The sequence below is a fragment of the Podarcis bocagei genome, assembly GCF_964188305.1.
Source record: "Podarcis bocagei genome assembly, chromosome: 14".
Taxonomy (NCBI): Eukaryota; Metazoa; Chordata; class Lepidosauria; order Squamata; family Lacertidae; genus Podarcis; species Podarcis bocagei.
In genome coordinates this window covers 6231532-6255144 of record NC_138139.1, presented here as the reverse complement: position 1 = coordinate 6255144, position 23613 = coordinate 6231532, and the positions used below count along the sequence as shown (strand labels likewise).

At 47.2% G+C, this 23613-nt stretch overlaps 1 protein-coding gene across 1 annotated transcript in view; it reads right to left on the bottom strand.

Moving 5' to 3' along the window:
• Nucleotides 1–17416: 17416 nt before the first annotated feature.
• ALDH1A2 (aldehyde dehydrogenase 1 family member A2) overlaps nt 17417–23613 on the bottom strand; it is a 66531-nt gene continuing 60334 nt past the window's right edge. Inside the window, exons 9-14 of the mRNA XM_081170629.1 lie at nt 22619–22721; nt 20226–20410; nt 19442–19606; nt 18877–19034; nt 18677–18751; nt 17417–17916 (exon numbers count right to left, since the gene is read on the bottom strand). Coding sequence (XP_081026755.1) covers nt 17844–17916; nt 18677–18751; nt 18877–19034; nt 19442–19606; nt 20226–20410; nt 22619–22721 — 759 coding nt within the window. The 3' untranslated portion in view covers nt 17417–17843. The remainder of the gene's footprint in view (nt 17917–18676; nt 18752–18876; nt 19035–19441; nt 19607–20225; nt 20411–22618; nt 22722–23613) is intronic.

The following is a 23613-nucleotide window of genomic DNA, read 5'->3' as shown; positions in this document are numbered from 1 at the left end:
GTTAAATGGGCTCAAGACTTTGGTTACAACATCACCATGGATGCCTGGGAAAAACTATGGAAGGTAGATATGAAGTTCATCGCATGTTATGCTTTGAAAGAAAATTTTATGAAGATACAATTCCGCTGGTACCTAACGTCATTAAAACTATCTAAAACGTATAAAAAATACCTCTAGTAAATGTTGGAGATATGGGGTAGCAGAAGGTTCAGTGCTACATATGTGGTGGAACTGTAAGAAAACAAAGGAATTTTGGGAGGTAATCTATAACGAGCTTTCAAAGATGTTTAAGATTTCCTTTATTAAAAAACCGGAAGCCTTCCTCCTGGGGATACTAGGCACTGGCATACCTAAAAAAACGAGGGAAATATTCTTGTACACTACGGTAGCTGCAAGAATATTAATCGCTACAAATTGGAAAGGGGGAAAAATCCCGACTAAACTGAAGTGGCAAAGTAAATTATTGGAATACACCGAGTTGGCCAAAATGACAGGGAAGCTGAGAGGTCATAGTGAAAAAACATTTATTAAAGAATGGGACATGTACAAAAAATACCTTAAGCAACATTGTAATAATATGATGTCAATGGCAGGCCTTGAATGACTTCTGTGATATCGTGGATATTTATAGGAGAATAAGTCATTAATGAAAATTAATTAAGGAAATGGATAGTGCGTTAGATGAAATAGGTGGTAGATGCATGGTGGGGTGACGGGAAGTTGTTATAAATGCAAGAAGAATTTACCGTGATTTGATGTATCATTTACTACTGTTTTTTCTTTCTGGGTGAATTTCTGTTCGCTGTTTTTTTTTAAATTTCAATAAAGCTTTAAGAAAAATAAAAAAGAAGAAGAAGCAACTGATGCATGCAGTGTTATCCTGTGATGCTGTTTGTGTGTGGTTTGGGAGAGGGGAGTACAAACAGTCAGCTCAGAAGGACATGAAATACCGAAAATTGCAGATGGTGATAGTCTTTGGCTCCACAATCGTGGGGCCACCACCGAAAAGGATGAGAACAGAAATCGTGCTCTGGCAGCAGGAGGCCCCATTAGCTAAACTGGTGCTTCAGGTTAAGAACAGTTTCAGGTTAAGAACAGACCTCCGGAACAAATTAAGTACTTAACCTGAGGTACCACTGTATATGGAGATGCCAGGGAATGAAACTGGAGTCTTCTCCATGAAAAACAGGTGCTCTGCTTCCACAGAGCTATGGCCCTTCCGCTGAGGGAGGCCGTGTTGCGATGTGGATTGTCAGATGTTCACACACCAACGCAACATTCAAAGTAAACAAACCATGCTGCTCTCCTCGGCAGACCAAATTGCTGAACAACTCTAGGTGCTGATTCTAGACCAGATCCAGCCTATGTTGGACATGCTTTTTACTATGTTATTATTATGTTTTATCATCAATGTTTTGTAATGTGTTTCTAATGTTGTACATCACCCTGAGGTCTTTTGATAAAGGGTGGTATATAAATTGAAGCAGAGATATCACCTTGCCAACAAAGGTCCATATAGTAAAAGCTATGGTTTTCCCAGTAGTGATGTGTGGAAGTGAGAGCTGGACCATAAAGAAGGCTGATCCCCGAAGAATTGATGCTTTTGAATTATGGTGCTGGAGGAGACTCTTGAGAGTCCCATGGAATGCAAGAAGATCAAACCGATCCATTCTTAAGGAATCAGCCCTGAGTGCTCACTGGAAGGACAGATCGTGAAGCTGAGGCTCCAATACTTTGGCCACCTCATGAGAAGAGAAGACTCCCTGGAAAAGACCCTGATGTTGGGAAAGATGGAGGGCACAAGGAGAAGGGGACGACAGAGGATGAGATGGTTGGACAGTGTTCTCGAAGCTACCAGCATGAGTTTGACCAAACTGTGGGAGGCAGTGGAAGACAGGAGTACCTGGCGTGCTCTGGTCCATGGGGTCACGAAGAGTCGGACACGACTAAATGACTAAACAACAACAAATAAATTGAAGCAGCAACAACGATGCTGCTTTCTGTTTAGGATGCCACAAGTGTCCTAGCTAAGGAAGTCCCTCTGTTGACACCTGCAGGGAGTGTTTAGAAGGAAAGTCAGGGTTAGCACGTGCGCACACGCAAGAATAGCCTTCCAATCACAAATCACAGATTTTACCATTGTAACTGAATTAATAACAGCAAACTCTGAAGGTCCCAAAGAGGGAATTTGGGAGGGGGGACGAGTCTAACAATATTTACTCCTCCTCCCAAGTAAAGTAAGGCTGCTTGGATTGCAGCCCTTCTGCCTTCCTCCTCAGCCACCCAGCTAGTTTCTTCCTCCACGCAGGCGAGGCACTTCCCCGCTTGACCCCTAGAGGGCTTTCTGGGATGCGTTCCTCGAGGTCTCCAGCCATGGTTGGGCTGAGTATTGACGATGGCCAGGAGTGAGCTTCGCCTGCGTCTTTGCAAAATTGAGGGCACAGAGGCTCTTCCAGGCAACCTGCTTAACCATCCTGATTACTTCCCCCCGCCAAAAAAAATTTAAAAAAAAAAATTCCACAGAGTTATATGACATGGGCTGACTTTTCAGTAAGACCACTTTTATTTTCTTTTTTTAAATACAATTAATAAAAACTTTAACATGAAGAATCCATGGAATAAAGTTTGGTCTAGTGTTGTTTGTAGATCAATATATTTACCCAGCAATTTAAAAACATGTCCTATTTTGTGTTGATTGATTAATCATAGAATTGTAAAGTTGGAAGTCATCTGTTCATGCAGGAGTCTTAACTAGATCATACATGACAAAGGGACACCCAACATCTGCTTAAAAACCCCCAAAGGAGGAGAGCCCAGCAGCTCTTGTGGGAGTCTGTTCCACTGTCAAACAGCTCTTACTCTCCAAACGTTATTTCTGGTGTTCAGCCAGAATCTGCTTTCTTGTAACTTCAAGCCATTGGTTTGACTCCTATCCTCCAGAGCAGGAGAAAACAAGTTTGCTCCATCCTTTAGCTATTTGAATATGGCTATCCTAACGGTCAGGGGTCCCTTTACCTTTTTGTCCTATCTCCTCTCAGTCGCCTCTATACTTTTTCTTTTTGAGTTATGTTTTGAACTCAACTCTAGAGGCCAGCTATTTCCCTCCTACTGGGAAATTTCCCTCCTACTGGGGTCCATAGGAAGGGAAAGAGAGTAATGTTACTGGGAAATTAGAAGGGGGGGGGCAGGTGAGAGACAAAATTCAAAAGGAGAAAAACAGAGAAAAAGCTGCCCCTCCTAGGAATGCAAGGAAGTCTATTTAGTCCAGTGGCCAGCAAGATGCCCCAAACAAGAAACCAAGAAGCTGGATAATGATGATGATGACGACAATAATGATAATGATAATGATAATGATAATGATAATAATAATAATAATAATAATAATAATAATAATAATAAATTATTTTTATTTATACCCCACCCTTCCCGGTTCAAAAACCAGGCTCAGGGCAGCTAACAACAAATTTAAAACACCTTGAAACACTTAATTATAAAAGCAGCATAAAATACAGTACAGTATAAAAACATGAATAACAATAAAATTCAAAAATCAATTAGATAATCCCCAGGGCTAGCTGGCTGAATTGGTCCTACTTGGGCCAACGAGGAGGCCGGGGGCGAATTCTGCAAGAGTAATCTGCCTACCTATGATTTCCTAGCAACTGGTGTCCAGAGGTAAACTGCCTTCAAAAGTGGAAGCAGAACAGAGCCACTGTGGCTGGGAGCTGATAGCTCTTCCTGCATGAATTTATGTCATCGTCTTCTAAAGCCCTTCAAGCTGGCAGCTGCCACTGCCTCCTCTAGGAGCAAGTCCCACCGTTTAACAGCCCAGCTTAGAGTGTGGCAAGGCCTGAGTTTGAATCCCACTCAAGCCATGAAACTTACCTTGGGCCAGTTGCTATCCCTTCACCTAGCCTACCTCACAGGGATATTGTGAGGATAAAATGGGTGATGAAGTATCAGTGCAAAACAGAATTCATAAAATGCTAGTGTTACTTGGTGACCGTGGGCAATGGCAGTTCCATGGGGGAAGAGAAGAAGGGCACACACATTTACCTGGAGAGTAAGTCCCATTGATTGTAATGGGGCTTTGTCCTAAGTAAACATGCACAAGATTGTGCTGTTACGGTTAGGGCTTTTTTTAAAAAAAAGATTGTGCAAACTATCCTTGTTGTGACAGATGTCTGTCTTGCGTTTGTACACACTTGTGAACTGCACTTGTTTGCCCAGCACCTATCCATGTTCCAGCTGTGGTTTTGCTGGGATTAACCTGCCTCCCACGTGGGGCTTCAACACCAGCCTCCCATGTGAGGCACTGAGAGCCTGGCGTGTTGGCCGTGTTACTTGTTTCTAAATCTCTGATGGGGGAAGGACAAGCAAGCAAGCGAGAGTCAGCACACTCCCAACTGCTTGGCCAAAGGTGACCTGAATCCTGGCCTCCTCCCAGTGAGGCCTGGGGCTTGGATCCTACCACACCTCGGCTCTCTCGCCTTCTCTGTTTCCTCCTTAAGGGTTTTCCTGTTGAAAGTTGATTTACCTATATAAATCAAATGGCAATATTTACTGCAAAATACATGACTGGGGAAAAAAAGAATATTATTTCCTAGAGGTGCTTTCTAATCGCTCTTCATCTTGGGAAGAAACACATTAACATGGTGATATGCCTCTTCCTTCTATCGCACAATTTAATTTCTTTTTTTTAAAAAAAATCTACATCCTGCCAAGGGGCGAGGGGAATTCTCCTCCGACACCTGCTCTTCAGCGTTACTCTCTCTCGCTGACACTAAGCTCCAGGGTGGGGATTTGCACCACCACTCGAGTGCTTAATTAGTTGCCTATGAACTTTCGCCTTAATTAGTTCAGGCTTCTCAGACCTTGCACTGCAACATGAACCAGGGATTCAAGCTTGTGAGTTTACAGGTAACCAGAGTCAACATTTTGGCTTGTATCCAATGAAGGGCTGAAAGTGCTTGTGCTCCTGCAATGTAGGCAACCCAATTTTTCAGATCCCCAATAACCCTGCTTCAGCTTTCTGCAAATACTCTGTGCTGTACTAGATTGTCTCCCAAATCTCAGGGTCAGATTTTGGAAGGGTACAGTGGAGCAGAAGAACCAGTGAAAATTGGGCGCTGTGACTTGTGGAAGTGTAAAATTTTTCCACTAGTGCAGTTGTTATTGCTCAAAGCTTTAAAACAACACAACATTTACAAACTGTTCAGAGTCCCACCAAAATTATAAAAATAATAGTGGTGGCTTTTCTGAGCACCTCCCCATCCAAAGCAGCTGACAGTCAAGAACTACGAGAGATGGAAAGACCTACTACAGTCATACCTCTTGTTACATTTGGTTCAGGTTATGTCTTTTCAGGTTGCGTCCTGCGGCAACCTGGAAGTACCAGAAAGGGGTACTTCCGGGTTTCGCTGCTCACACATGCGCAGACGCACAAAATGACGTCATACGCATGCACAGAAGCGGCAAATCACGACCCGCATGTGCGCAGACGCGGGTTGCATTCCTTTCAGGTTGCGAATGGGGCTCCAGAATGGATCCCGTTCACAACCAGAGGAACCACTGTAATGCAAAAAAAAGCAAAACTTTAAACTACAGAAAACAGGAACCCTGATAGCACCTTATAAAAAAGAGAGAGCCAGAAACACAACAGCAAACCCATAATTCACCCACCAGCCAGCTAATAGACATCCTACCTAGAAGATCAATGGAAAAAGAGAGGGGTCTTCTTCAGGGCCTTCCAAAAAGCCAGCAGTGTAGAAATTTGATTCCAGTTCAGTGGAAAGGAATTCCATACATGGGGGGTCATCATGGAAATTTTTTTTGCAATGCCCTCATAAAGGAGGACAGATTACAGATTGGAAACTGGGAATGACAAAGAGGTGGGGGAGGGGGGCTATGACTAGCTGGGGAGTTCATGGCAGAAGTCATAGCTGGACTGGAGACTCCTTGGTTCATGGAGCAGCCCGAGAACTCCTCTGGAATGTCTGAGAACAAACCAGTCCTGATGCGGAGACGCATGTGATGTCAAGACCTTGTGTGGTCCTTCAGCTGAGTTCAGACACACAGCTCTGTTATCATGGGGAAGGAAGGCGACCCCTTAGAGGTGTGTATTTTGGGTGCCATTGAAAGTTGCAGAGAGGGAGAGGGAGCTGGACCACTCTGAGTGACAAAGAGCGCGATCTGGCGGGCTGGTCTTCTGCACATCCTCCTAGTGGAAACGAGGCTTGTGCAGGAGAACCTCCCTGTGGCTTATGTCCAACATGAAGCTGTGAGGGCTGGGCAGATGCATTTCAATGTTCCATCTCAGGCATCAAAATGTTTTAGGCCAGCCCTGCCCACCTGGCCTGTGCCCATTTTGCCGAGGGACACGACACAACCCTCGAATGAAGAGAGGCAGTGTGCTGTGTGGGGCTGTTTCCGTCCGGTGTGAATGTTATTCCTGCTGGACTCAGCTTGAATCCCCACGCCACTCTTTTAACTTCTCGCTCTCCCATGCAAGGTAGTCAAGAAGATTTATGGCACTGCCTTCCATGAGAGATATTTTTTTCCTTAAAAGAGGCATTTCCCTGCAATGCACATCTATTCATCTTCTAGCTATAACTGGCCGCCTCTTGATAGCCATCGCTTAACCCATGAGGGGAGTCTCCGGGGATGAATTTGTGTCTGTCGAATTAGACCAAATGTTTCAATAAAGCTCATGTAGCCTTTATGCGCGCGACATGCTATAAAATAAAACCCAAGGAGACCCATCCAAAGACGAGGCCTAAGGCCACCAGAAGAGCCCAGCAACCTCCCCCTCCTTCTCACAATGGCCACCCGATGCCCCCAGGAAGCCAACAAGCGGCAGGGCATCCAGGAGGCAGGAGGCTTCTCCTGCTGTTGCCCCCCAGAAAATAGTCTTCAGGGGTACACTGCCTCGGTTCATGGAGGTTCCATGTAGCCATCATGGCTAATAGACATTGATAGACCCATCCGTTGTGGATTTATCTGGGCCCCTTAGCTCCTCCACAACGTAAGATTCACGCCAGTTAACAGCAGTCGGGGGGGGGGGAGGGAGGTTGTAAGGGATAAGGGCAGGGAGTAAATGTGACCTGGGACATAATATAGCTGGTGATCTCTTTCTTTTGCATCAGTTCAATACTTAAAGGAAGACCATTTATTCTGCACTGAGTAGGAAGACAATCTGCTTTGATCCAGAGTGGCGAACGTGTGTCTCTCCAGATGTTTCTGAGCTCCCGCTCTCTTCATCCCACATCGCTGGCCTTCCTGGCTGGGGCTGATGAGAGTTCGAATCCAGTGACACCTACAGCGCACTGGGTTTGCCAGCCCTAACTTGAATGGCTTGATTTCCACCGATTCAAACTTTATTTGTTTGATAGGGCAAGGGTGGATCTTAATTGGCCAGGATGCGCATTGAGGATGTACTTCTGCTTGGAGCCATTCTCTTCGTCATTTGATGACCAGGGCAGCTTGCTTAAGAGAAAGAGGATCAGGCCCAAGCAGCCCAGCGTCACCATTCAGACAGAGGTCAGTCAGCTGCCTGGTGAGAAAGCAAGAGCCTTTCTGACGCCTTCTATTGCTGCCCCCAGCAACTGGAACTTAGAGATAGACTGCGGCTGAGCATAGCAGCTCCATTCAGCCTCCCCTTCTGTCAAAGAGTGACAGCTTTTGCTAATTAATCTGTAAGTCATTTTACAATTTCAGCATCTCCAAAAAGGTGCTGCCTTGACACTTCCGTAATGCGCAAATGTACTTAACGGGGAGGAAATGATTCACCAGCTGAAATGTTTAATCAGGCTTAATAAAAATGGGAGGTCCCGTGTTATCAATCACAAGCTTAAAAAAGAAGGAGGAGATTCTGGCATCTCTTGTGACACTCGCCCCGCCCCCAGTGTGGCCTTCCAGGACAGCTTTCCCCAACTTGGCGCCCTTCAGATGTTGTTGGACTACAACTCCCAAGTTCCCTGGTCATGGACCATGCTGCCTTCTGCAACAGTCTCCACATTGCATCTATCTACCCCTGTTCTAGAGAGCAGCAAGCAACCTCTGCCCTCTCCACATCCACCTCCCCCCCAAAAAACAACATTTTAAAATCCTGTGTTGTTTTGAAGTCGGGGTGGGGTGCGCACGCCCTTCCTGTTGACGGGTGCTGCTGCTTCAGGAACACGGCCTGCTCTCCAAGAAACTCTCCCATGGCCAGCCAAGGCCGCCAGAGGGGCGTCCGCCTGTCCGATGGGAGGGATCCAGCAGCCGAGCCCTTGCACAATGTGCTGCTGCCAAGTGAGATCACACACAGGCCATTAGCACATCAAATGCCGCAGGGCTGGCAGGGGAGCCTGGGAAAGGCTGGCCTGGAGCGGCATGGGTCCCCCGTCCCGGGTCGGGATCGGCTTACAGTTTTCGCTGGGCGATTGGACAGAGTCAAAGCTCTGCAAGTTTGCAGTCAAGCCTTTGAAGCAGATAATGTTTGGATAACGTTTCCTTTGGCCATTTATCTATGTTGCCGTCGCTGAGCAGGAACTGCAAGCCATGTCTAAGCTAGACAGCCTTTCAAAGGTATCCAGGTGCTCCGAGGAAATATCTCCAAGCCTGGTCTCAACCTGGATCCATTCCTGCATGCACTGTGCTGCACGGAGGGGAGAGGAATGGTCTTCTCTGCTTCTCTTTGGTGACCAGCGCTTGCTGGACTAAGGGTGCTTGTCGCACTTCAAACATGGTGGCCTGGCAAGAATCTAGGGCCAGCTCTGCCATTCTACCAAGGGAGACAGTTGCTTCAGGCTGCAGGTGCTGGCCCTGAGGGCAGAGGAGGTGTGCTGCAGGAGGAGGGTGGAATCTGGATTCTGCTGCCACTTCTGTTGTATGTGGTGGAACAAGGGGGCGCCATTTTGTCCTTGGCCTCAAGCAGCAAAATACTGGTGGGGGCAGCCGTGCAAGAATCGGGGCAGAGTGGTGGAGTCCCCCTCTGCTGCTTCTATATTGGATCATTTGTCCTTGGGCTGGTGGGGGGGGCGGTGGCAAATAAGTCCTAATGAAAAAAGGTAAAAAGGTAAAGGGACCCCTGACCATTAGGTCCAGTTGTGGCCAACTCTGGGGTTGCAGCGCTCATCTCACTTTATTGGCCGAGGGAGCCGGCATACAGCTTCTGGGTCATGTGGCCAGCATGACTAAGCCACTTCTGGCGAACCAGAAACACTGTTTACCTTCCCGCCAGAGCGGTACCTATTTATCTACTTGCACTTTGTGCCTTCGAACTGCTAGGTTGGCAGGAGCTGGGACAGAGCAATGGGAGCTCACCCCTTCACGGGGATTCGAACCACCAACCTTCTGATCGGCAAGCCATAGGCTCTGGGGTTTGTACTCCTTAGCCTAGTGGGAGATGCTTCCTTCTGAGCAGGGGTGCTCTGAGCAGGTTTAAGCTCTGGATCTCATGGTCCTCTTCCAATGGCTTACTTCAAAATGTGACATATCAGCCCTGCTGCGCTTGGGGACCCTCCTGCTCCTGAATGGGGCCCTGGACCTTTTCTCCAAAGTGCAGTCCCTAATAGTGGAACCACTCATGGGATAGCTGTGCTGATGACCTCTAGAATCTAGGTCCTCTAAGATTCTAGAGTGAGGGAGATCTGTGCCCTCCAGATCTTGCTGGACTCCCAACATCCACCCTCTCCAACTGCTGGGGCTGCTGGCAGTTGGAGTCCAGCAACAACTTGTGGGGGGAGGGGAGGTCCCCCACTTTGCTTTCAAGCCACTGTCAAGTCAGCGAACCAAAAGGTGCCTTTGCCTGTCACAAAGGGCCAAGAGGCAGCTGGGACAACACTATCGATGGAGGGGGCATGGAGCTGCCAGACCCAGAGAGGCCTCTTCTACACCTTGGCCTGATTTCATGCAGGTGACAAAGGGGGAGGGGGAGAGAGACAAACCCCCCCACTGCCTCTGGTCCCCAGCAGATTACCCATGGGGAAATGCGTCCTGGGTGCAGGGCCGAATTTAGGTTTGATGAGGCCCTAAGATCCTGAAGGTAATAGGGCCCTTTATATGTCCAGCTGTCCTTTGTCAACAACAAATTGTCACTGTTTTTTTGTGTTATATGGTAATTTATGGACCTAATAGGTATCTAAAGCCATTTGCACATAACAAAATATGTATTTTATCAAATTAATTGTTGAACTGAAATACAATTAAGAAGACGTATATTAATAGTGAATTTAGGGGGGGCAAGAGAGTGGGGCCCTAAGCTATCGCTTGTTTAGCTTATACGTAAATCTGGCACATAAGGGACGCGTTTGGCGCTGTGGTTTAAACCAGAGAGCCTAGGACTTGCTGATCAGAAGGTCGACAGTTCGAATCCCCGCGACGGGGTGAGCTCCCATTGCTCGGTCCCTACTCCTGCCAACCTAGCAGTTTGAAAGCACGTCAAAGTGCAAGCAGATAAATAGATACCGCTCTGGCGGGAAGGTAAACAGCGTTTCTGTGCGCTGCTGTGGTTCACAAGAAGCGACTTGGTCATGCTGGCCACATAACCAGGAAGCTGTATGCTGGCTCCCTCGGCCAATAAAGCGAGATGAGCGCCGCAACACCAGAGTCGGCCATGACTGGACCTAATGGTCAGGAGTCCCTTTACCTTTACCTTTAAATCCGGCACTGCCCGGCTGGGACAAAGATTGCTCTACCCCGCCTCTGCTGACAGTGCTCCCTTGCAACTTCAGCCTGCTCCTTCAGATGCCAGGGATGGGGGGGGAAGTGATGCCTTCTGCAGGCACAGCAGGTTTTCCACTGCCAAGCGGTGCCCCTCTCCCCAACACAGCAACAATAAGACAAAAGCAGTACTGGGGGTGGGGGCACAGACCCTTTAATTTTCAACCCAGGGAAGCCTGCCAGGCATCCTTTTCCTTGAAATCCCACAAGGTGCTCCCAGGGATGCTGCCAGCAGCAGGGGCAGCTGCTTCCGGTGTTGACACTGCACAGCAAGGGTGGCGTCAAGGCGCCCACAGACAAGAACCTCCCTGGACCTGTTCCTCCTCTTCTTCACCATGGCCCCCTGCTCTGCTAGTTTGTACATCTGTGCCTCCCTCTGGCTCAGCCAACAGTGGGAGGAGAAGCCACAGGAGCAGCTGCCCTGGCCTCACCTGCTTGCCCAGTTGGATTTCTGCCTGGCAAGCGATCAGCTGGCAGCCATGGGGGAGAGTGTGTGGCAGGGAGGAAGGAGGCCCATAGAGAGGGTCTTTCCGAACAAAACCAGGAGCTGTCACTCCCTTGTGAAGGAAAGTTCTCCCCATTGCGGAGGGTCCTGCGGTGTCTGTCTTTGTTACTGACCTGCACAAGATTTTTATATTAAGTGATATACTGCAAAATGTTATGTAGGGAGATATTTCTCAGATATAAGGTAAGGAATAGGAATAGAGTTATAAGCACATGTTTTGAAATGCAAAGCTATGCAAACACTGTTATTGAAAACAAACACTATAAGAACTTGGTTATATTCAGCATTTCCTATTATAAGAAATATTAGTTTGTTTGAACCATGTCTCATAGCTGGCCAGTCTATCAAGTCTGTGACAAAACCAGCCAGAGATCAGAGTGTCTCTTGGGCGGGAGCTGAAAGCCCAGATTTGGAGGAGGTCACCTGAGGTATTGAGAGCCCAGAGCTCGGAACCCAAGAAGGCCAACAGGAACCCGGGTTGCAAGACGCCTTTAACAAGCAAAAGGGAAATTGGCAATTTGGAATAAAGGACCCTCTTGCTCCTAACTGGTGGGGTTGGGCAGGGGGAGGGATGGCAGGCCCGGAGGATCCAGACCAGTCTGCTGGGCCCCTCTCTGTTGCCACTTCTCCTTCCAAGAGGGAGAGGCTGTCCTCTCTGCCACCAGCACCGCTCTTGTTTTGAAACAGGCTGGCCAGTGACCAGCTATGATAAAATGTGGGTGGGATGGGGTTTAAAAACACTCACAGCACATCTTGAACGCTCTCTCATGGGTGTTTGGCTCTCTCAGCTGCGTTCCTAGGTGGGACGCCAACAAATGGCCAGGGCTTTGTTTTCAAAGTGTCCGCTTTGGGAAGACTAATCACGCCTCAAGCTTCGCAACGTGCCTTTTCAAACGCTCCAGGGGCATTGGCTGCCCTCCCACCCCCCATATGAGAAGAGCAATCCCTGCAGACTGGTGTCCAACCCCCCCCCCAAAAAAACCACCCACCTTCCCTTTTTATTTCAGCCAATCAAAGAAAAACTTCAGCCACAACACCACCTCCCTCCCTTAACTTGGTGGCCTCCCAAGTCAACAGAGGACGGCAGGTAGGACCAGAATGCTTTTCAGTCATAAGAACGTAAGCCTTGCAGTTGGATCAGCCCCAAGGGGGCCCTTCTAGTCCAAAGTCCCATTCCTGCAGTGCCCTACCAGATGCCCGCCATTATAGGAAGTCTGCAAGCTCTCCTCACTCCTGATACCCAGAAGCTGATGTGCAGAGGTCCACTGCCACTGATTCTGGAGGTAGCACATACAGCGATCATAATTAGCCTTCTCCTCCCTGAACATGCCCAAGAGGTGCAAGACATGCACAGCAGCCCAAGAAGCTGAGCAGATGCAATTCCACAGTCAGAGGCAGAACGAAGATGGTGTGTCGAGGAGAGCGGGCAGGATTGTTTGTCAGGTGCTTCACTTCCTAGCCATGGAAATGGGGGAGAACTGCATTCTCCCAACTACAAAGAAGGGGTAGGAATAGGCAAGAGCCACATAAGGGGACTGCAACCTCAAGGGGAGACTCAAATAAACACTCCCCACCACTTTTTTTTCTTTTGCTTTGCTGTTTCTCCAGGAAAACCCGATATTTACTGCTAAATCAGAGCAGATGGCTGTTCGGGTTTTCCCCAGAGATTGCTGTTTGTTCTGAATCAGTGGTAAATAGCGGGTTTTTGCTGGGAAAAACAAAACAAAAAAGCTGTCAGACATGGATCTGGAAATGTGGAGCAAAGATGGATGAGCCCTATGTCACATCTTTGGCATTGTGGCTTTAGAAGCTGATCAGCCGGCTGTAGGCTTGGAAAACCAAGCCCAGGACTTGAAGTCCATGGCCACTTTTCTGGGAAGCAGCTGCCAGTTGATTTTAAGGATTCCTTCCGGCAAGCACGCTTAGAATCTGTGGCTCAAAAGAGCTGGCGGGTGTCTCTTCTGCAAGCGATCTGGGTGTTAACTTCATCGTATCTGTGTGACTCATCTAGAGAGGAAATAAAAATCATCACTTCTTAAAACTTTATCCAGGACTCCCTCCAAGAAGCAAGAGTTTGCCTGAGCACCCTGCAGAGGCCGATGATTTCAGACTTTCGCTGATAGCTAAACTTTATGGCCACAGTGGGTGAGGATGAACTTTGCCTCTGACCTGGATCCACAATTCAGAGTTTTCTTTTTAAAAAGAAAGAAATGCAGCTGCAATAATATTCAAGGGGGGGAATCAGACTCGTTTCTCCCACTCTCTATTCATTTTGCAAAGGAAAATAAAGCTACTGAGGAGGAGGCCTTGCCTCTGTGCAGAGCAGAGTCCCACCAATGAGACGGAATGGCCAAGTTTCACCTCGGAAGCCCTTTAGGGGAAACTTAATAGTAAAGACTTCAATAACCTGTTTTCATTTGTCGTCTCTAACCATACACAGGATTAAAACTGATAACAGGAAACTTCGAAGACTGACGGGGGGTGCCCTTGAGCAGCACATGATGTATCTGGCAAATGAAAAGACAAATTTCACCGACTCATGTGCGTTGAGGGTGGTGGGAAAAATGGCAACTTCAGTTGTTACCTGAATTTATTTGAAATAACACACAAACAATAGACAAGACACATATAATACAGAGGAATACACAGTATAAATGCTTATTGCTAGCACGAGTTTCTTCCAAAGGCATGTAACAGAAAAAGAAATGAAAATTATCCCTTCACAATGAATATTGGCGATAATAAGAAAACTAATTTCTTAAAGCATATTTCTTTCAAGAAAGAAAACAAAACTCTGACATAACCCTACAATAGGAGTATATGACATTCATGTTGCACAGCTCTGGTATAGCTTGCAATTGCATCTCCACGTTCGGAAAAGAACAGCTTGAATTATGCATCTAGCAAAAAATATATATCTATATTTGGAGACAAACAAGGATGGCATAAATATCAAACATGGGGGGCAGGATGCAGAGAGGGCTGGGCTGGGAAGGGAGGGGAGAGGGGAGATGGAGAGAGCCTGAAGGGGGTGGCAGAGAGGGAGACAGAGAGCCCCACCATTCCAGTGAGAAGTTTTCCTGGGCAAGCCCATCTGACACGAGTGTGCATTGTTGAAGAGCACATTTGTGCAACTCATACTTGTGCCACTGGAGCTTGTGCAGGAGAACTTCCTGGCAAAGGGTGCTCCATGTGATGTAGTGGGAAGAGGAGCCTTTTGCATTAAATGTTTCAGGTTCTAGGCACCTTTGGGCCAGCCAATGAAGTACTTTGCTGAGCTTGCACACTTGAACTGGATCCTTGTGTGGTGCAAGAGGCTGCCTTGGTCTTCTTTTACGCCAAGCTCTCACCCCTTCTCATGACAACTTTCCAATGGCCAGGTTCCTTATTGACTAACTCTCAACCCTTCAGCTTAGAGGGGATGAACCTTTTCAGTGTCCAGAGTTTCTGTCTGAGTTTTTGACACAGAGTGATTCATTTTGGGAGATCCATTTTTTGTAAAGATGCTGTAGCAAACATGGACAGCTGAGTACACACAGCTGTCTTTCAAAAGTCCAGAAAAAAACCCTCCATCAACCAGTCAAAAATGCAACTTCTGCACTGGTGTTTCAACCGCCTCTGAATACCACCCTTGGGGACGTTCTGTGCTTTGGCCCAATTCCTGGTAAATTGTGTCCAAAAACTGCTGATATTTCTGTTTCATGATTGGCCACTACATTTCACATTTGTTCTATGTCTCATCCAGACATGATTTTGTCAGATGTGGGATGTTCCCACGGGGATAACATGCAAACGAATGTCTTTGAATTTGTTTTCTCCTTTATAAAGAACATGAGGCCTCAATCTTTCATCTGGAACAAAGGACTCCTGCCTTTGAAATCACCCCTAGCTGAATGAGGGTGTAAATCAGGAGACACCATTCCATGGGCTCAGTTGTGCCCTTTAGGTCTTTCCCTGGTGCCCATGAAGCCTCTGAATTCCCTACTTTCTGGAAAGGGTGGTTAACTTCTTCTCCATTGAAAAGTACATAGAGCTGAAGGAGGAGGTTGGAAGAGTGACACTCTTTCTCACTTCCTGTTTCAGCTCTATGTGCTTTTCAAGGTTCACATTAACTCAGCTAGATCTATGACCAGAAGACGAATCTTGGAGCAGCACCTTGGAGACGAACTAAGTTTGTTCTTGGTATGAGCTTTCGTGTGCATGCACACTTCTTCAGATACGCTGAAACAGAAGTCACCAGACCCTTATATATAGTGAGAGGGTGTGGAGGGGTATTACTCAGAAGGGTGGTGGGAATGGGTGATTGGTGAGTCGTCAACAGGTGTGGTAAACCTGTTGATGACTGTTAACGACTGCATTTGGCCATACAGGAAAAGCAAGGGGTGAGATGGCTAAAAATAGCTTTATCATGTATAATGAGTTAAGAATCCAATGTCTCTATTCAGACCAGGTCTCTCCATGGTTTTAAGTTTGGTGATAAGTTGCAGTTCAGCAACAGAGAGGGGAGTGAGTTAATGAGTGGAGCCAACATTGCTTTCTGCCTCTTGGTTCAGCCCTTGTTCTGCAGTTGGCAGCCAGAAGCACAAACAGGTGAACTGAGTGGAGCCATTAGAAAAAGTGGCAAAGTGATGACATTGTGGGCCTCTGTATGTGGATCCGGCCTCCTTGAGGGAAACCACGCTGTTGCAGCACCCATACCCTGGCTGGTGCCACTGATGCTCACCTGGCAGCATCACCCAGCAGTCCCCTTCTGCATGCATTTATATCCTTATGCAACAGGAGCGATGTTGGTTTTGGGGAATAAAAAATAAGTAGATTTCTCATTCAAGTAGCACTGAGAGGCTGTGGCTGCAAAGGAGGTGACAGTCAAAACAGGGGCAGACTTTAGTCATCTTTCGTAATACGGCACCCTGTGGGAGGCCAAAATTTGGCACCCCCAGATGGATCTTCTCAATTTTGCGCCCCCTCAGCCCTAAATCTAGTGCTTCTCAAAGGCCGGTCACAAACTGCTGAATATCATTATGGAAGGAGCAGCAGCAGAACATGTCCTTCCTTCACAAGAGGAGGACTGGCAAGTGTACTTGGAATCAGTATGGTTAAGAGTAGCCATGACAAATCTAGGGATTGCCTCCTCCTTACTCAGCTTTTCTTTTTGGCAAGTTGGTCTTTAATAATAATAATAATAAATTGCAATTTCTCAAGTCAGGCCACTGTTCTGCAGAACCATGGCCAAAGGATCTTTTTATTTTTTATTTTTTGCAAGGCTTCAGTCAAGAGTGAAAGTCATAGAAAGCCCAGGTCACTTGCCAGTGTTCCACCTTCCTACGTGAAATGAGGGCCTGCCTGCAAAGAAGTCAGAAAAAGGCAGGTGAACTGCAGAGGGAGGTTCCTCCTTGCTCCAGGGGCCAAATCAGCAACAGCCATTTCTGGGGCTCCTTTCCCCACACATTAACATATCATATGGTGTGATGTCACCATGGTGTTTGTCTCCCAGCTGCTGCCACTGATTTGGGGGTGCTAGACAGAGCATGATGAAGGGGGGCAAAAATGATGCAGAACATGGCTGACAGCAGCCCCTTGTCATTCAAGCCATTAGCGCTGCTCTGAATGGAGGGAGCTGTGAGGTTGCAGTTAACCTGCCGATTTGAACATCAAAACCTCAAATTCTGCTCAGGATTTGGAACTGCCCCCAGGGATGAAATGGGCTCATTTCCATTTTCCCACAGCTCCATTTGTGCAGATTCTGCCATGGGGTTCCCGGCATGCTCTTCCTCCTCACATTTGCTGCCCATCATCAGCTGCAACACTGATGGTAGAAATCCAGCTTGCAGCTGAAGAGGGTCCAGTTCCAGGAATCTGCTCCCTCATAACTCAACATGGGAGCAAGTGGCTGAAGTGACCCCTTTCCTCTCACCCAGCTCCTCCCTTTCTGTCTAGAAGAGCAGGTGTAAACGCAACCAGCCTTTTTTGGGGGGGGGGAAGGTGGTGGTGGTGGTTATACTGCCAGTGCGCTTTATGTCAGATCCAAAAGGGAAATGGTTTCCTTACGAAGACACACCTGCAGCTACAGAGAGAACCCAAAACTCCACCATCGTTTTCTCTGTTGGAGCACTGTGTTTTTGCAAGTTTCCCTGAAATGAGGAGGAATACAAACTCACTTCAGGAGAAAAGGATTATGCTTTCAAGAACGCACATTACAATCTCCAGTTAAGTTGCCCACCTCCAGCCTTGGGGCTTCTATTTCTGGTAAGTGGCTGCTTGCTGAGTTTTGGGTCCCCAAATGAATCCGGTTGCAGCGCCAACGTCATACAAGAATGGAGCAAATCAAGGACACGATGGTTGGGAAGGTCAGTTTAAAACAGGTTTTCTTTTCAGGAACATGATAGCGTGTGTTTACTTGCAATTTGTATAGTGGGAACATTTCTGAATGTTTTCTAACTGTACTATATTAAACGAGTGGTTTGTGGCCAGCAGTGGGGCGAAAACCCATCCAGCTTAATGGCAAGCCTGGTTGCAATGCTATTTAAAAAAGAAATCTGTGTCGTTGTTTTTTAAAAAATTCCTGAGTGCTAGTCCCCATAAAAGGAATACAGAGGGTCACTTGATGTACTGCAGTGATCGGCACATTGTCTTCTTACGAGTTCTTCTGAGGAACCTTTATCGTCACAGTCTTCACTTCGGAATATTCTCGCAGTCCACACTCTCCCCTAGAAAACAAATTAAATGTGCAAGATTTGTGACTAAACACCATTCCTCTCTACAAGTACCATACAAAGATGCTTATCAGAGTCTGGGTGATGCACCAACAAACAGGGATGGCCAACCCTCCCACACGATAAGGTAAGGAGGCAGATCCTGCGTGCCACTAAAGGAGGGAGAGTGAAAGACAAGAGATTTGACCTGAGAAATCCCTGTGTGTGCTCCCCATTGAAATGAACGGGAGAGGCACGTGTAGAGCATCATAAGTCTCCATTCACTTCAGTGGTGCTTGTAGAGGAGAATATCTCTCTGCTCAACAAGGGAAATGCAGACTCCGTGCCCTCCATCCCCTGCTCTCCCCCACCCAAATTCCCTTCTGGGGATACTGGCAGTGGTTTCCTTGGTGGAGGAATATAGGCAGTTCATGAAGCTTTTGCTTAGGGAGAAAAAGAACTGCCTCCACCACCGCTACAACCCTGTTTCCACTGGGTTGTTCAAGGTCAAACACTGAACATAACAATCTCCCTGCCCCCATATACTTTCGTCAAATTGAAGGCCATTTTGGTTGAGCTCTATCAGGCATTAAAATGCCCAGGGTCAGGTGCTGAAAGGTCAGTGTGGATCCAGACGAAGGGCTTGTTTGCATGACTGCCTCCTCCACATCCAGCCCCACAGCATCACCTGGAGAGCCACCATTTCCCCCTTTCTGGTGGAGGCACCATTTGGACAGGTATGAGCCCCAAAGCCCTCACTGGAAGTGTTGCTTACATCTCTCTCCCATTGCCGGACATTTTGAATCCTCCAAAAGGACTCTGGGCATTTAAGGCGTTGTAACAATTTATCCTGTCGGAGGAAGAAAGAAAACACATTGATTACAAAGTCTCCATGTTATCCCTCACCCCAGAAACAGACACCCCATTTTCCAGAGCAGGCACCCCCTGCCCCCAGCCCTCCTCCCTCCTCCTCACCAGACAGTTCCTGCTTGCATTGCGGAGGAAACGGTCAAGGCCTTGTTGATGTCATTGGTGAAGACGGCAGCAACCAGTCCAAAGTCTGAATTGTTGGCTCTTTCAATAACTTCATCCATGGTTTTAAACCGCAGGATTTCTTGAACAGGCCCAAAGATCTGCAACAGAAATGGAGTGGGCATCTGGGGTAAATTAAAATGGCAGGCAGTCACCATGGATGGGAGTCAAGTATGGATCTTGTTTAGATGCGCCCAGAAATGTTTGGCTCTTGTTCAGAAAAATTTGGATCTTGTTTAGAAATGGCACCACACCACCACCCACCCACCACTGAGATGCCTTCCTGGGAATCCAGCAAAGAAAATGGTAAGCTGGCACAGCTGGGTCAGGCAAACAAGGGGTGCTTCTGGGCTGCTGGGACTCTTGACCAGTGCTCATCCTGGCTGACCGCTGGTGCCCTGCCAGGGGGAAACTTCAGGAGCCTCTGTGAATAGGGTTTTTTCCTGGCAACATCCGACAAGATCTTTGACCCAGAGTGTGGGGAAAAGAGGATGAGAGGAACCAATACCTCTTCCTTGGCAATGCGCATATCATCCGTTACATTGGAGAAGACTGTGGGTTCAATGAAGAATCCCTTCCTTCCCAGTCCTTTGCCTCCACATTCCAGCCGTGCGCCTTCAGCAATGCCACTCTGAATCAGTTCCAGGATCTTATTGTATTGTTTCTTATCAATCTTTAAAAAGAAAAAGAAGAAGGAAGGAAGGAAAGAGAAGATGAGCATGAGCAGGGCCCTGCAGAAACTGGGTGCGCCCAATACAAGACCATCTTTTCCAGTGTCCTTTTTTTCACAGCGGCCAACAAGATGTGCCTGGAATCACAGGATCATTGGCTGTGGACATAGATTGATCTGCAAAGCACAAACCGTCTTTATAAATTCCTCCTCTTCATTTCTTTGCCGTGACTGCCTGGCACCTGGAGATCTGCTCTCTTGGAATACTACACACTGAAGTTTACATGCATTGCATTGCTGTTATAGTGTTTTCACCTGATCTCTTCCTCCCCTCCCTCCCTCCCTCCCTCCCTCTAGTTTCTAGAGTAGTTTAACAATCAATCTCTCTTCACAAGGAACTCTGGGAATTGTAGCTCTTCAGTGAGAACAAAAGTCCCCTAAGAACTCTCAGCACCCTTAACAAATGACAGCTTCCAGAATTCTTTGGGGGAAGCTATGAGTGTTTAAAGTGGGATCATAGCACTTTAAATGTATGGTGCTAATGTGGCCAGTGTTTTTCCAGGACTTGGCATGCACCGTAGAAATGCATTTAGTATCTGGGCCCTGGATACCTTCCCTTTACCTGTGGTCCTTGTTCTGTGGTGGGGTCAAAAGGACTCCCCACCACCCTCCTCTTGGCACGCTCAACGCTCCTTCGAACAAACTCCTCGTAGATGGGCTCCTCCACGTAGATCCGGGAGCCGGCGGTGCAGCACTGGCCTTGGTTGAAAAAGACCCCTTGATGTGCCTGCTCCACTGCGTAATCCACTGCAAAAGCAAGAGAGCCACATGCTGAGGGACCGTTCCCCACATCTGTGGCTCCTGAGCCCACGTCACACACATCACTCCAAGCTGCAAATAATGCTGCTCAACTTCAAAGCAACAGAACAAAACTCCATTGCTGGGGTGGTGGGCAGACGTTTGAAAAGATCAAAACATCCACACACATGTTATTTGTGTATGCTGCCGTTACTGCAGATGATTCATTCTGTTTTACGTAGGGATTCCTGTAAGAGCAGGGCAGAGATCAAAAAGGTTTCGAGGGCCGTAAGAAAAAACCCACGGTGCTCTGCAGGAGGTCCTGGATGCTAGTTACGACAACAACAGATTAATTAATATTTTGGCCTGCATAATTCAGACTGTGTCAGATCATAAAACCACTGGCAGACAACTCAGAACTCAGCCTGTTGTTGAAATGAAAACCCAGTAACTGGGAACTGGCAGCTTTTGTCCAAATATCATAAGAACGTAAAGACAGTCTGCTGGATCCTACCAGAGGTCCATCGAGTCCAGCATCCGCTTCTCACAGTGGCCAAACTGATGCCTAGAGGAAGGACCTGTGAGCACAACAGCAACACTCTCCCCATTTCTGATTCCCAGCATTCCTGCCTCTGACTGGGGAGGAAGAGCACAGATAAACACTGGGGGGGGTATTGTTTTTGTTTGTTACTATCTGATGAGAGCCAGTGTGGTGTAGTGGTTAAGAGCGGTAGTCTCGTAATCTGGGGAACCGGGTTCGCGTCTCCGCTCCTCCACATGCAGCTGCTGGGTGACCTTGGGCCAGTCACACTTCTCTGAAGTCTCTCAGCCCCACTCACCTCACAGGGTGTTTGTTGTGGGGGAGGAAGGGAAAGGAGAATGTTAGCCGCTTTGAGACTCCTTAAAGGGAGTGAAAGGCGGGATATCAAATCCAAACTCTTCTTCTTCTTCTTCTTTGATGTATTTTTGTGTTTTAATATTTTAAACCACCGTGTGATCCAAGGATTTAATCTAATAAAGTTAACAATCCAGCCAGATGGGTGGGGTAAAGGTAAAAGGTAATGGGACCCCGGACCATTAGGTCCAGTCATGGCCAACTTTGGGGTTGAGGCGCTCATCTCACTTTACTGGCCGAGGGAGCCGGCGTACAACTTCTGGGTCATGTGGCCAGCATGACTAAGCTGCTTCTGGCGAACCAGAGCAGTGCATGGAAACGCCATTTACCTTCCCGCCGGAGTGGTACCTATTTATCTACTTGCACTTTGACGTGCTTTCAAACTGCTAGGTTGGCAGGAGCAGGGACCGAGCAATGGGAGCTCACCCCGTCGCGGGGATACGAACTGCCGACCTTTTGATCGGCAAGTCCTAGGCTCTGTGGTTTAACCCACAGCACCACCCGCGTCCCTGATGGGCAGGTTATAAATAATAAAATTATTATTATTATTATTATTATTATTATTATTATTATTATTATTATTATTAAAAATAAATTTGATAAACAAACAAACAAAATAGCCATCATAGCTAGTTGCTATTGATATCCTTCTTCTCCCCAAATTCTAATCTGCCCTTAAAGCCATCCAGGCTGATGGCTATCCTTCTCTCTTGTAGGAGTGAGTTCCACAGTTTAACTATGCGCTGTGTGAAGAACTATTTATCTGTCCTGAATTTCCCAGTATCCAGCTTTGTTGGATGTCCTCAAGTGCCCTCATTATGAGAGAGGCAGAAAATCTTCCCTCTGTCCTCTTTATTTGTGCCGCTGCACTGTTTGAGATGGCCATGCTGCAAGATCTGGACTCCCTCCATGCAGACTGAAGGTGTGGATATGTGAATAAATCATATTTCTTAAAGCTATGGCAGTCTTCTATTTTCCAAAGGAGCATTGATCTTGGGTGAATGCCTGGAACCCCCTGGAATCTCACTACCACTCAGCAAAGAGTGGCGATGGTGCCCAACTTTTACAACAATATATACACTTTTTGGGGGGAATCCCTGATATAATGTATTTTTTAAAGTAGTATACACTTTCCCTGACATATACATTTCTGTACATCTTAATTGGTTGTAGGACTGCATCACGAAACTCAGAGAAGAGTTAATTTTGAAGGATAGCAGTGTTTTGGTTTGTGGGCTGTTTCAGAAAGTGAGAGTTATTTACATTACATTATTTGCATTAAAATGTGAACCTTACAAAACTCTTCCCTCTTCCTTACTTACAGTCGGCATCTGCAAAGATAATATTGGGGCTCTTCCCCCCAAGTTCCAGCGTCACCCTCTTTAAGTTACTCCTCCCAGCCGCTTCTTGGATCAACTTGCCAACCTGAAAAGATGAAGGAGAAAAGGCTTGAGAGATGGGCTCAGAGCAACAGGCAGCTCAAGGCTCTAGTGAAATGTCAGGGTCTGGCTGGACAATGAGGAGAGGCGGGGAGCTCCATCCAGAGAAACCCCCAGAGAAGCCTGAGAAGAGGAGGGCTCCAGGTCAGGGGAATGCTGGTGGGACACAGAAGAGAGGAGGGGGGGGGGAAATGGCTGAATACAGTGGTACCTTGGGTTACATATGCTTCAGGTTACATATGCTTCAGGTTACAGACTCTGCTAACCCAGAAATAGTACCTTGGGTTAAGAACTTTGCTTCAGGATGAGAACAGAAATTATGCTCCGGCGGCGCAGCAGCAGCAGAAGGCCCCATTAGCTAAAGTGGTGCTTCAGGTTAAGAACAGTTTCAGGTTAAGAACGGACCTCCGGAACGAATTAAGTACTTAACCCGAGGTACCACTGTACTGGACAAGCAACAGTTCTTAGTGAGAGAGAGGAAGAAGAGTGAAATATACTCAGAGTCGAGTGGATTTCATGCTCTTTATTCTGCTCATAGTGGTGAGGAGGAATGGAAGTTCCCCCAGAATGTCTGCTTTATATACATTATTTACACAATGGGCCCCACGTGATTGGCTAATTCCAGGATTCACCTGTAGACCAATCAGGTTGCGGATTCACTTCCACCTGGAGCTGGATTGGTTGGCTCCTGTGGACCAATCAGACTACTGCATTCCGGACCCTATTGTTCTAGGACCAATCAGACTGCTGCATTCTGAATCCTATTGTTCTATGACCAGTCAGACTGCTGCCTTGTGGATCCTATTCAACTCAGTACATAACAAAGAGGATGAAAACACTGCAGACATAGGACAGGCAGTTGGAGGTGGGGGCTGAGA